Here is a 14,603-nt window from a genome sequence, read left to right as displayed (position 1 = left end):
CATTTTGTCCAACCCAGTATTTACATTTAGCACTGAATTTCACACTTTCATATATTTTCATGTTACTAGTTAACATCCTTTCAGGCAGGTCCAGTGGCGATAAATTCTTTCTCCTTTTATTTGTCTGGGAAAGTCTTTATTTCTCCTTCATTTCTGAAGAACAGTTTTCCTGGATAAAGTATTCTCATTTGATCTTTTTCTTTGAGCACGTTGAATGTATCAGCCTACTCTCTCCTGGCCTGCAAGATTTCTGCTGAAGAATCTGCTTACAGCCTTATCAGGATTCCCTTGAGTGTGATGAGTCTTTTTCCTCTCACTGCTTTCAAAGTTCTCTTTTTGTCTTTGATTTTTGTGAGCTTGGTTAAAATGTGTCGTGGTAACAGTTCCTGATTTTGATGGTTGTATGTGGTTATCTAGAGACTGTTTTTATTTGCAGGATATACGCATGAAATTATTGGGGGATGAGGTTGGCAATTTACACTCAAATGATTCTCAAGAAAAAAGAGTTCTCTGTACTGTATTCACAACTCTTCTATAAGTTTGAGGTTATTTCAAAATAATCTTCAAAAAAAAAAAACCCAAACCAAATAAATAGTTATAGCACCAAAAAATATGAAAGCAAGACAGAATCAGTCATGGATTATGAAATAAGATATATCTTCTTAGAAGAAAATGAAAAGACAACTTGCAATTAATAGACTTGAATTTTTGACTCATTCATTTCCTCAAACATGATTTCAGCAGCTTTCTGACATAAGCAGTATATTATGAAATTCTCAAAGAACCATTTCTGGCCTCATCTTTTGAAATAGGGTGTTTTGTGTATCTCAGAAATAATAAATAAGTGTTTTTAAATTTGGGGGGAAAATTAGAAGAAATAAAAAGACCCAGGATCCTATTTACCAGAAAGAACCACTACTAAGATATATTGGTATATTTCATTCTTTCTTGTCATTCTGCTGTGAATTATTTTTCATGGTTGTGATCATATGGTAGAAACAAAATTATATTTTTAGTTTTAAAGTGTAAACATAAATTCATGTCATTGAAGAAAATTGAGAAAATGTGGAAGAGTATAAAGAAAAAAATAAAACCACCCAGAATTCTACCAGCTAATCTGTTACCATTTTGTTTCATTTGCTTTTTTTTTTTCCTTGCATATCTGTGACATGATGTTTATACTGATGATTGAACAATACGGGAACGGTCTCAGATCCTAGCTGAGAGACAATCTGAAGGGAAGTCTGGTAGTAGGTAATTGATGTCACTGATGGGACAAGTCACCGACAGGAAAGGGGCACTAGGAGGGAACTTTCTGGAGTAATAAAAATGTTCTGTATCTTGGCTGGAGTAATAATTACATGGGTATATACTCTGTCAAAATTCATTTAACTCTGCACTTAAAATCTCTGAATTTATCATAAGGAAATTATATCTCAATTTACAAAAGGATAAGGACTTAAGGTAATTAATTTAGTGAGATGAGTACCAGAATTATTATTCAGTTTCTTCAGTGGCTTTGGTGTTAGCCTATTCAGAGCTGCTTTTGTAAAAGAAATAAGACATTTCTCAGAACTTCTTGTGTCATAGAGGTAGGTCTTCCTTTGTAACTAGTTTGACCATTAATACAAATGCTAGAAAAAGTTGTCTCACTTGTTATTAAATGTGTCAAACTTGGCAAGCTATCCCATCTGATTGGCGGGGTGACAAATGGGGCTGGAGAAACACTGATTCTGAGAAGAAACAGAGGAACAGCAGGCCATGCACTGCCCTGAGCCAACAGTGATTCATTTTACATGTGTCCATGAAAACAAAAATAGGATTTTCCATTCCATTTCTGATATTTGAAAATGCAAAAAATACCCTTAACCAAGCGCTAGTCAGCTATATGATAACCAATGCTGGGACTGTTTTCTATGGCATCCTGGGTAAATATGTCAGAACAGTTGTGGTTCTTAGAAAACTCTTTCTTATATGAAGATGAGCTCTCCATCTCTATAATTCTGCCCCCTACCAACAGAAGCAATACAACATAAATTTATTTTCTCTTTCTGTGGAGAGCTTTTAATATATCTTAAAATGTTTCTCCTTTACATTAAATATTTAAACTCTAGTGATATGTCCAAATTATGTGTAACTTTTTAAAATTTGTTTTTGTTTTGGGGGATTATACTTTATAATTTAGATGCCTGGTATTCTTTTTTTTTTGCCTACCTGCTCTGGCTGCAACTTCCAGTACTATGTTGAATATAAGTGGTGAAAGTGGTCATTCCTTATCTTGTTTCCTGATCTTGGAGGAAAAGCTTTCAGTGTTTTACCATTTAGTATGAAGTCAGCTGTGGACTTTTTATATATGGCCTTTATTATGATGAGGTAGTTTCTTTCTATTCCAAGTTGTCATTATGACAACGTGTCTTGGTGTGGGTCTCTGGATTTATTCTAGTTGGAGTTCATTGTCTTGAATTTCCTCCCCCCAATTTAGGAAGTTTTTGGCCATAGTTTCTTCACATAAGCTCTCTGTCCCTTTCTCTCTCGTCTCCTTCTCTGACTTGCAGCATACAATGATCTGCCTGATGGTGTCCTTTAAGTCCCTTAAGTTTTATTCTTTTCTTTTTTGGCCATGCCACGTGGCATGAGGGATCTTAGTTTCCCCAACCAGGGATCAAACCTGTGCCCCCTGCAGTGGAAGTGTGGAGTCTTAACCACTGGACTGCCAGGGAGGTCCCTTTTTCACTTTTCTTCATTTTTTTTTTTTTTTTTTTGCTCCTTTGACTCAAATTTCAAATGACCCATCTTCTTCAAGTTTGCCAGTTCTTTCTTCTGCTTCATCAAATTTGCTGTTAAACCCTTCTCGTGAATTTTTCAACTCAGTTATTTTATTCTTCAGCTCCTCCAGAATTTGTTTGGTTCTTTTTTATAGTTTACATTTCTTTGTTGATATATTTTCATTTTGTTCATGCACTGTTTTCCTGATTTCATTTACTTGTCTATGTTTTGTTTTAGCTCACTGAGCACATTTTAGACAGTTATTTTGGTAATTCTTGGATCTACATTTCTTTAAGGTTGGTTTCTGCAGATTTATTTCATTCCTTTGAGTGGGCTATATTTCTGTTTCTTTGTATGCCTTGTGATCATTTACAGGCAAAGCTTGTTTTATTGTACTTCGCTTTATCGCACTGTGCAGATATTGCATTTTTTACTAATTGAAGGTTTGTGACAATCCTGCCTTGTCAGATGATGGTTAGCATTTTTTAATAATAAAGTATTTTAAAATTAAGGTATGTACATTGTTTTTTAACATCATCATTGCACACTTAATAGACTATAGTACAGTGTAAATGTAACTTTTATATGCACTGGAAAACCAAAAAATTCATTTGACTCACTTTACTGCAATATTCAATTTATTGCTGTGGTCTGGAACTGAACCTGCAATATCTCCAAGATATGCCTGTATTGAGATTTGAATATCTGAAAAAACAGCCACCTCTTCCAGTCTTTCTAGACTTGCTTTGTACAGGGGAAGACCTTCAACAATCAGCCAGGCCAGAAATTCTGGAGTCCACTCAAACCTTTTCTGGAGATGTATCTTCTTTGGGCTTGCACATGTAATTTCCAAGTTAAAGAGGCTTGCCCCTGTTCTCAAGAACCTGTAATCTCTTGCTCCCTGTGGTGTCTGTTCAAAGTACTGCAGTCTCCCTGGTGCTATAACAAACTACAGTGCTCACTTCGTTCTTAGCTGCCCTGACCCTGGCATCCAATGTCTACTACTGTTTCCTTCTGCATTCCCAGTCAGGAGAGACAGAAATCAGTCCTTCAAGCAGCCCTTGAAAAGCCAGAACACTGGACACATGTTCCACTCTTTCCTTTCCCCCACTTAGATTCTTCTAATCTAAGAATTAGAAGGGGAAGGGCTATGGTGAGCAAATGCAATGAATTTTCTTACCCACATCAATGTAACTCTTCTTGGCTCTGTGCTTGCCTGGGGGTACTGCAACCACTTAACAGATTTCTGGAGTACTTGCTAAGGTATTTGGGTCTATATATTGTTGTTAAGTTGGTGTCTCTGTGGGGAATGAGGTTCTGAGGCTTCTTATTTCACCACCTTGCTGACATCACTCCCCAATTATCCATAACTCTTGCCATCCAAAATGATATAACATTAGGTATGCTGAATTGAATAAGATTATTCCTTCCTGTGCTACAATGTAATTGCTATAATTACTGTTTCAATTCACTTTCAGCAGATTAAGTTAATACTGCTAGTTGTGAACATTTGACACTGTGGGCTCCTCAAGGGCAAGGGTCATCTTTTTGTTGTCCCCTATTAGCAAGGATAGTATCTCATACATAGTGATAAGTATCATGTAAACGCTGCTTAATGAATATTCTAGTATGAGTTATGAATACCTGCCTAGAGAACAAAGGTCATTCTTGGTGTTAAGGGCTTTTCTCTTTTTCAAAGCCATTCATGATCTGTAAGCAAGCCATCCAGATTCTGCTTGCTTAAGGAGCTAAGCAATCCCTTGGTTAGGATGGTAACAGTAGAACTCTTCATTGTGGAAGGACATTTTTTCCTTTGCACTTAGCAAGAAATCTTTGGCATCTTGTACTCTGTCCAGGGACGTTTGTGCCATGAGAAATACTATACAAAGGTGATGGCCCCAGAGCTCTCCAACCTCTTGCTCACTTCAGCAGTCACTCATCCAACTTTTCGTTTGATAAACACCTACTGAAGGCCTACTAAGTTCTGGGTGGTGTTTAGCTTTAGCTGCTGGGGCTACAGAGAGGAAAGATGGGCTCTGTCCTCCAGCAGCACGGCCTAGTACTAGAGAAATGCAATCAAGAGTTTCAGCAGGGCTTCCCTGGTGGCGCAGTGGTTGGGAGTCCGCCTGCCGATGCAGGGGACGCGGGTTCGTGCCCCGGTCCGGGAGGATCCCACGTGCCGCGGAGCGGCTGGGCCCGAGAGCCACGGCCGCCGAGCCTGCGCGTCTGTAGCCTGTGCCCCGCAACGGGAGAGGCCACAGCAGTGAGGCCCGTGTACCACGAAAAAAAAAAAAAAAAAAAGTTTCAGTAGTGTGATCCATCTACACTGGTGATAAGGACAAGGTGCTTTCTTTGGTGATTTTCATTATAATTGTTCACCATACTTTGTTCGTATTTTAAAGATTTAAAATAGCAAATGTTGAAACAGAGAGAGTTTTTGACTTAAACTTCAATTAACTAGCTCCATTAATCCCTAAACATTCTAGTTAGTTCTAATTGCCTCCGTAGAGGGACTTGTCCAGTTACCATAAAACCAGAAAAATCTCTGGAGGGCGGCATGGCTCAGAGGAATGGATGTGGACTTCAGGGCCCAGGGAGACTGAAACCAAACCTCCATCTCCCATTCAGTGGTCATGTTACTAGCTTTGTGACCTGGCCCCCCCAAATTTTTTTGAAGTATAGTCGATGTACAATATTACATAAGTTACAGGTATACAATATAGAGATCTGTAATTTTTAAAGGTTATGCCCCATTTCTGGCACAATTTCTTAACTTCTCTAAGCCACGGATTCCTATACGTAAGCTAGAGAAAATACCTACCTCCAAGGATTTCTAAGAGAATTAAGCGAAATAACATATGAAGTGTTTAGCAAAGTTTTCAAGTTCCTGGCACATGATAAATACTTAATAAACAGTGTCCTTCTTGAGAAACAATGAAAACTAAACCTATGCACATAAGACAATCAATTACCCTGATCTGGGCATTTTTCCATTAGCGATACAACTATCACGTGAATAAAACCCAAATGAAATATAATTATATAAAATAATATATAAATATTAATAATATATAATCTGTAACACTAGCATAGGTGGAAGCTAATTCATACTTTTCATTAGGGTAAAAGAAGCTAAGTCTTGAACAACAGTCTGCAAATCCCCACCCATCACTCCGCCCTGTGGGCCCTCCACACACCCCCCCTTTATGTGCCTACAGTATGGGGTGTGGGGTGGCGGTGTGGGAGCCCATGGGACCAGTGACATATCTGACACGGGGTTACGTTTTAAAGGCATAAAAATGGTACCACAGAAACGTCAGAGGCAGGAATTCTTAGGAAGAGGGTCTGTACTCTAGATGCACAGAACATACGTCACCTTTCTGCTCAGCCAGTGCCCACAGCTCCTTAGCTGCTGCCCAAGACAGCGTCATGGGATATTCCACAAGGACATGCTTGCCAGCGTTTAGGAACTGCCTTTGGAAAAAGGGGATAAATACAGAGAAGATGCACTTCAATTAAACTTCACTTAAGTGCCCTGCACGACAGAGAAGAGAATGTTATACATGCACAAAAGTCCCCACGTAAATGTGTCACATGACGAAACACGGGTGAGAGTCAGGGCCAGAGGATGAGGAGAATGAACTGCACCTCACGTGATTTTCTACTAAGCGGTGAGAGAAAGGCTTTCCAGTCATGTGTTCATTTGAACACTCACCCGTGCGTCTAGTCACGTATTCAACCAGCTACTACGTACTAGTTACTCTGGAGGAGAGATACAGCCATGTTAGCAGGGAAATTGCATATGCAGGGGCTTGGGTGTTTATGGGGCTTTGTCCACTGGGACGTGGTGTGAATTTTTCAGCATTTCAGCATTTCGGCATGGCAGGGGAGTGGGCTACAGGGAGTGGAGGGAAAACTAGGTCCTAAAAGTGGCTGGGAGCCTGCTGTAAAGGATGCAGAGTGCTGTGCTCAGAAGTCTGGCTTTTATCCTCTAGATATTCTAGGAAACGAACATTGATAAGCCTGCGAATTACATGATCCCTTTGTTAAGGACGTACCCGCTGGTGCCACAGAAGTTTAAGGGGAACCACGGAAAGGTGTTTCTGTCCACACTCAGAGTGGGCCCGATAAACAGGGAGCAGCTGACTCTGGAGAACGGCACGGTGGAAGCAGCTGTAGTTTGATGTAAGGACCCAGAAGGGAAGCTGAGATTCTGGGGACGGCTGGCCCTGCCTTGTCAACTGCCAGGTCCTGAGTGGGGCTCCTCCTTCCAGGCTCAGTCCTACCGAATGCTTGGAGGGCTCTAGGCTCTGCATTCGAAGGTGGGGCGGGGGGACACCTCACTTCTCCTGCTCTACGAATGACGCGATCTCCTCACTCTGATGCCACCACCATCTCCTTACTCGTCTCGCGGCAAAAACTCTTCCTATGAAAGCAACTCCTAGAGACCTTCTCAGAGATTTCATGTTGTTGAAAGGACAAAGGATAAAATGTTGGAAACTGAAAGGACGATGGCAATTCTCCAAGGCACAGAAGAGACGGTGGCTAAGTTAAACCACCAGAAAAAGGCAGGCACTGTTCAAACCACCCTCAGTACGTTTTTTACAAAGAAATAAGATACTTTAATTGTTAATGTTGCCAATGTTTTAAGTCATGGTGTACTAAACAAATATTCTACAATAGTTTTCATGTCCTTATACACTTATAACCCAGGGTGAGAGTTCACATTTTGACAATTTTTAAAGGTCTTGGATCCCATGTAGCTCTTCCCATCAATAATTAAGACCCCTCTGCTGGAGGTCAGCCTGCCCAGGCATTTTTATCGTCCCGCACGACTGTGCAACGCAAGGACTTGAACGCCCACCTGATGTAGTCCTCGTGGCTGGAGCTCTCACTGCAGATATAAGCAACCTCAACCTCTTGACTGGAAAGAGCATCTTCCAAAGACATCTGCGGCACCCCATCAGCGCTCCCCAGCTCTCGTCTATTTGAGAGGAACAGACAAGTGGAGCTCAAAGTAGGCAGAACATCGGCTGAGGAAACATAAGCACCATCCTCCCCACCTCCCAACAATGTCCCGGTGATCGACTTTTGGAAATGAAGCGATGAACTCCCTGCCTCCCACTTCCAGGGCATTTTTCAGCACGCAGCGAGAAACACAGCCTCCGGGGTGAAGTCAGGGACCTGGCATCGAGTGCCGACACCACCGCTAACAGCCCACGTGACGTGGGAGTCTTTGCATTACTTCATCTCTAAGATAAAAAGAACTGATCTCCGGTAATCTCATGAGACACGATCTCCACGGTCACTGCCAACTTCAAGCACCTGGCCAAACACCAGGACTGCCTAACCTAATCCAAATCCAAGACACTAACACCTTTAAGGGGCAAACGGCCATGTGACTTCAAGCTCCTTCATGTTCATCGTGGCCTGTGATGGTCCAGTGGAAGGTGGGTGTCACTGCCTCATTTACAGCCGAGCTGACAAAGCCCCGAGAGGCAGGGGCTCCACGGCTCACCAGCAGCAGAGACAGGACGGGAGCTGAGCCTTCCGGCTCCTACACGTTCAGAAGGACCCCTGCCCTAGGAGAGATGAGAGCCCTGGCTGTCTGCGCGCTGCCCCAGAGCAGAGGCTGCAGAGGAGCAGTCCTCCCACGGCGGCTGCCACGGAGGAGGTGGGGCAGCCGGCAGGAGGCTCGGGCCAGCTCGGAGCTCCACCCGGGCAGCAGCCAGAGGGCCTCTGGGGGAGTGTGGCTGCGCAAGGACACGACGGCGGGTTTCTTCCTGTGGGGACCAGTGACCTACACGGCTCAGTCTGACCAGTGCCTGCCGCTTGTCTCCTGTATGCCTTCCCTCTAGGGAGTATGTGGGGAGTGAGCTCAGTCAGCTAGAGGGAGGAAGACACGTACACACCTGTAACAACAACACAAGAGTAACAGGAGGAATGCCGTGCCGGAGGAGAAGAGTCGAGGAAGGCAGGGAACCCCAAGTTTCAGGGTTTCAGGACAGGCTTCCCGGGGAGGTGACACGACTTAGCAGGTAGGTCGTGAGGAACAGGGCATGTGACAAGGGGACAGTGTCATAACAGCAGGGCTGCGGTAAAGCGGGGATGGAGGTGAGCTGGCCGTCCTCCGGAGGGACCGGGGCAGGTTCGGCGTTCCCGCGGCAGCAGTCACGGCGCCAGCTGCCCAGGGTGGGGCCGCAGGGGGCGCAGAGGCCCGTTTCAGCCTGGAGCCCGTGTCGTGCACGATCCCAGCTGCAAGCGGGGGGGGGGGGGGCGCAGCAGAGGGGGACGGTGCCGGCTAATCATAATGTCAGCTTCCCATTTGTGCTTGCTCCCTTAGAATCTTTTCTTAAAACTTAATTAATGAATTAACTAATTTATTTTTGGCTGCTTTGGGTCTTTGTTGCTGCGCGCGGGCTTTCTCTAGTTGCGGCGAGCAGGGGCTACTCTTTGTTGCGGTGCGCGAGCTTCCCACTGCGGTGGCTTCTTTTGCTGCAGAGCAGGGGCTCTAGGCGCACGGGCTCAGCAGTTGTGGCTCGCGGGCTCTAGAGCGCAGGCTCGGTAGTTGTGGCGCACGGGTTTAGTTGCTCTGTGGCATGTGGGATCTTCCCGGACCAGGGCTCGAACCCGTGTCCCCCGCATTGGCAGGCGGATTCTTAATCACTGTGACACCAGGGAAGCCCTCCCTTAGAATCTTACTGGGAGGGGAAGACTGACCTTGCAAGGGCAGATTCCCAGCACTTCCGGGTCACCTTAGTGCTGCCACTTTAAATCCTTAAGGAAGGGCCAGGTTTGGAGAGAGGCAAATTGGAAGAAAGCAGGTCCCACAAATTAAAACTTGAAAGAACTTCTATGTGGACCTTCAGGATAGTTACTTACGCTCTGTTTAAGTATTGATCTTTAGTTGATTTCTCTAAAGCACTAGGAAGCAGAGACGTCCCTGACTTGCTCTCTGCCGCATCACCTGGCGACACAGGGCCTACCTCTAGTTCCCAATGACTTGATAAATGATGTTATGGGGCGTTAGTTTGGTGAATGGTGTGTATGTGAGGAAGTGGTCGGGGTGGAGGAGGGAGCTGAGCGTGGGGCAGGGAAGAAGAAACGCGCTGAAAAGTCCGGTTTTGAGTTACAGGAGATAAATGATACTCCTTAAAAGCGGGGCTCAGAATTATCAAAGGGGAAAAGAACACATGGTGTTTAAAAGATGGGCTTTGGAATCAGGTAGACCTGTGCTGACATCTAGTTCTTAGATTTTTCCAGCTGTGTGACCTCAGGCAAATTACCTAACCTCTCTGTGGCTCAGCTTCTTTATCTGTCAAGTGGGTTAACATCTACGTCAAAGAGTTGGTCAGGCTTGGAAAGCCCAGGGCCCTGCATGGATGGCTGTCGTGGTAACTGATGTATCACACCTAAAGCCTTCATTCAGGCCAACCCGCATGTGTTCACCGTGCCCCTTCAGCAACCGTCAGGCCCTGTGCTCATCTTCCCTACCTCTGACGGCGGTCCCCTCTACGGAGGAGCTTTGGATGGTCACACTCATTATTCGGGTACGCTGGGCTGACTCACTGTACATCCCAGTTGCAGGTCTAGTTACTCTTCAGTTCCCAGACCCGTCCAAACTTGTGATCTTGTGGGGCTGACCCCGCATGGTTCCCCCGAATGACCCTGGAACTGGCTCGCTCTCTCCTGGGTCTGGAGGAGCTGTGTGGCCCAAGGCCTAACCCATCTCCCCGGGCTTCCCGTGAATTACAAGGCACCAAGCAAAGCCACCTGGACACGAAGCCAATCAGGTTCAGGTACGCCGAGGAAGCGTGTGGATTCCGCAAGTCCCGGATCCGCACGGAGCCAGCTCTGCCGACGCCAACCACCACCACGCCAAACTTCCTCTTGGGCTGAAACACAGGGGGTCGAGGTGGGGTTTAAAAATGGTCCAGGCGTCTAGCAAAGCGCAGCAAAACAAAGAGATGTGGGCGGGACCAGTCAGGGTCCAGACAAGCAAGCGAGGAGCCATCCCAGAACACACAGGAAGCCGCAGCAGGTTAAGGGGGTTGAGACACTCCCTGAAACGTGGGCTCGGAGAGCAGTCAGCTCCGCCTAGAACATTTCTGTGGGTGCCCTGACCTGTGTCGTCCACGGAAAAGGCTCTCCACTTCTACTGCCACCTCCCCCAGGATGAGAGATCTTCCTCTTTAAGCCACACCCAGTCCTGGTCTGGCACCTCTGTGCTCCCCGAATCCCTCCTCCACTGCACGTGCGAATCTGATACAGCGGGGAGTCATTCAGAGGCCACAGCTGCTCAGTGAGATGTGGGCAGACAGGGCCCGTGGGTACCAGACACAGTCACCTTACTCAGACCCCTCACCATGGCTTTCTGGATTCCAACCAATGTCACTCCCACCCCACTGTGGCAGCTTACTCATTATTCGGGTACACTGCTGGAGGCTGGGTGCGTATTGTATTACAGTGAAAAATCAAGTCGACTTTTTCAAGTTATCCAGCAACTCCCTATAATCCAAACTGATAAAAAATTATCTCTACACACCCCTCAAACCCAGTTCTTCTTGGATGTCTCCAAGCATAGAAACTCCAACGTTTCCCTAGCCGCTAGCATCTAGCCCCTTCCTTTCTCCTTTGTCATCTGGGTGTCACCATTTCCCACTGAGTCCACCCCTCTTCCTGCGTCCGCTGCTCTAGTCTTGGCCCAGGACTTGTTTGCCTCCTGCCTGACGACATGACAGATCCCCACCTGGTCTCACCCTTGCCATGTGGGGTCCCCAGGCCTGCCAGAGGAGATGCTTCAGATGAAAACCAAGTCCCCTCCCCCGATTAAAGCCCTTCATTTCCCCAGCTGTTACAGACTGAATGATTATGTCCCCCCCAAGAAGTGGGAACCCTGTCCCCCAATATAATGGTAGTAGGAGATGGGGCTTTCAGGAGGCAATTAGGATGAGACGAAGTCATGAGGGTGGAGCCTGCATGAATGGGGTTGGTGCCCTTCTAAGAGTCACGAGAGAGCATGCCTCCTCTCCCTGCTCTCCGCTCACGTGAGGACAGGACGGGGCGTCGGTAGTCTGCAGCCCAGAAGGGTACCCCTCCTGCCAGATCTCAGCCTGATCTCAGGCTTCCAGACCCCGAAATGCGAGAGAGAAATTTCTGTGGTACTTTATTACAGCAGCCCAAACTGTAAGACAGTTTGTAGGACACCAACTAAAGGGGGAAAAACAAAAAAATCCAAGTCCACGTTCTTTACCAAACACGTAAGGCCTTTCACAACTCAGCTCCAGCCTGCTTCTCCAGCAACGCCTTCTGGTCTACTCCCCCACTGTGTAACTTTAGGCTTCTGACCTTCCAAACAACTTCAAAGTACGCAGAACACACACGACTGTTTGCTCCCGCCAAGTCTTTGCAAATCCTGTTCCCCTTGCCTGGAACGAGCTTCTCCCCACTGTCCACAGGGTAGATGTCCACACCTTCAAAGCTTTTAAGACTTGGGCATCCTACACTCTATGAAGCTTTTCCTGATACTATCAGTTAGATTTGGGGGTTTTTTTTGCATATAATAAAACCCACCTATTTTAGTGTACAGTTCTATGAGTTTTGACCAACATAAACTCATATACCTACCACAGTCAAGTTATAGAACAAATGAACAGAAGTAGGGTCACAGATGTAGAAAAAAGATATATGGTTACCAGGGGATAAGGGTGGGGAGGGATAAACTGGGAGACTGGGATTGACATATACACACTACTGTATATAAAATAGATAATAAGAACCTGCTGTATAGCACAGGGAACTCTAGTCAATACTCTATAATGGCCTAGATGGGAAAAGAATCTAAAAAAAAAAAGAGTGGATACAAGTATATGTATAACTGATTCACTGTGCTGTACACCTGAAACTAAAACAACATTGTAAATCAACTACACTCCAATTGAAAAGAAAAAGATACAGAACAGTTCTATCACGCCCTCCAAGACTACCTGTGCCCCTCTGCAGTCACCCAACCCCAGGCAACCACTGATTTGTTTACCATCCCAATAGTTTTGCCTTTTCTAGAATGTCATATAAATGAAATCATACAGTATCTAGTCTTTTGAGTCTATCTTCTGCCTAGCACAATGCATTTTTCACCTATGTTGTTGCGTGTATCAATCATTTCTTTCTATTACTAAGTACTAGTCATAATGGCTTGTTTATCCATTTCGTACTTGAAGAACATTTCTGATGCTTCCAGTTCAAATGAATTCATAATTCAATTATGAATAAAGCTGCTATAGATAGTTATGTCCTACTTTTTGTGTCAGCACAGTTCTCAAACTTGGGTAAATACCTGGGTATGAGTTTGCTGTGTCATACGGCAAGTGTAGGCTTAACTTTATGAGAAACCGCCAGACCGAGTCTTTCCAAAGTGTACCTTTACACCCATACTGTTTTGCATTCTTGCCACTGATGTCTGAGAGGTCCAGCTGTTCTGCATTCTCACCAGCACCTGGTATTATCAGGTTTTCTCCTCTTTTTGTTTTAGCCATTATAACAGGTGTGTTTTGCTCCCTCACTGAGGTTTCTATTTGCATTTCCCTAATGACTAGTAATGTTGAACACTGTTTCGTGTGCTTATTTGCCGTCTATAAATCTTTGCTGGTAAAGTGTTCAAATCTTTTGCCACTTTTTATTGGGTTGTTTATTTTCTTATTATTGAGTTTTTAGAGTTCTTTATATATTTTTAATACAACTCATTTTTCAGATATGTAATTTGCAAACAACTTTTCCTAGTCTGTAGTTTGTCTTTTCATTTTCTTAAGCGTGACTTTTTAGGAGCTAAAGTTCTTAATTTTGATGAAGTCAACTTATCAAAAAATTTTTTTAATGGATCATTCTTCTGGCTACTCCAATGTCACAAACATTTTCTTCTATGTTTTCTTTTAGACATTTTATAGTTTAAGATTCACAGATTTAGCTCACTTTAGTTTTAGTTACTTTTTTTTTTTTTCCCGCCACGTTGGGTTTTCGTTGCTGTACATGGGCTTTCTCTAGTTGCGGTGAGTGGGGGCTACTCTTTGTGGCGGTGCGTGGGCTTCTCACCGTGGTGGCTTCTTTTGTTGCAGAGCACGGGCTCTAGGCACGTGGGCTTCAGTAGTTGCAACACGTGGGCTCAGCAGTTGTGGCATGCAGGCCTTAGAGTGTGCGGGCTTCAGTAGTTGTGGCGCAAGGGCTCAGTAGTTGTGGTATGTGGGCTCTGGGGCACGCGGGCTTCGGTAGCTGTGGCTCGTGGGTTCTAGAGCGCAGGCTCAGTAGTTGTGGCACACGGGCTTTGTTGCTCTGTAGCATGTGGGATCTTCCCAGACCAGGGGTCGAACCCATGTCCCCTGCATTCGCAGGTGGATTCTTAACCACTGTGCCACCAAGAAAGTCCTTAGTTACTTTTGTAGTTTATGTTCTGAATTAATTTTTCCACATGGAGTAAGGTATGAATTAGTTTCTTTAAAAAATTTTTTTAGGGCTTCCCTGGTGGCACAGTGGTTGGGATCCGCCTGCCGATGCGGGGGACGTGGGTTCGTGCCCCAGTCCGGGAGAATCCCGCGGCGCCCGTGAGCCATGGCCGCTGGGCCTGTGCATCCGGAGCCTGTGCTCTGCGGCGGGAGGGGCCACAGCAGTGAGAGGCCTGTGTACCGCAAAAAAAAAAAAATTTTTTTAGAGCAGAGAGGCAGTTTCTAGTATATGTATTCATTCCACAGGCTGTATCAACTATCTACAACTAGACAGGGCTATGCCAGCCCTGTATTTAAATGTACCAGGACTTTAAACCCAGCTCATGTGCCTTCTTCTGTGGA

At 45.1% G+C, this 14,603-nt stretch overlaps 1 protein-coding gene across 1 annotated transcript in view; it reads right to left on the bottom strand.

Moving 5' to 3' along the window:
* Nucleotides 1-14,603, bottom strand: part of BLVRA (biliverdin reductase A) — a 58,209-nt gene that overhangs the window by 11,497 nt on the left and 32,109 nt on the right. Inside the window, exons 3-5 of the mRNA XM_059074689.2 lie at nucleotides 10,540-10,661; nucleotides 7,631-7,750; nucleotides 6,143-6,240 (exon numbers count right to left, since the gene is read on the bottom strand). Of these exons, the coding sequence (XP_058930672.1) occupies nucleotides 6,143-6,240; nucleotides 7,631-7,750; nucleotides 10,540-10,661 (340 nt within the window). The remainder of the gene's footprint in view (nucleotides 1-6,142; nucleotides 6,241-7,630; nucleotides 7,751-10,539; nucleotides 10,662-14,603) is intronic.

This window comes from Kogia breviceps, chromosome 9, assembly GCF_026419965.1.
Source record: "Kogia breviceps isolate mKogBre1 chromosome 9, mKogBre1 haplotype 1, whole genome shotgun sequence".
Taxonomy (NCBI): domain Eukaryota; kingdom Metazoa; phylum Chordata; class Mammalia; order Artiodactyla; family Physeteridae; genus Kogia; species Kogia breviceps.
The sequence above is the reverse complement of the archived record's forward strand: the minus strand, read 5'-3'. Positions and strand labels throughout refer to the sequence as shown.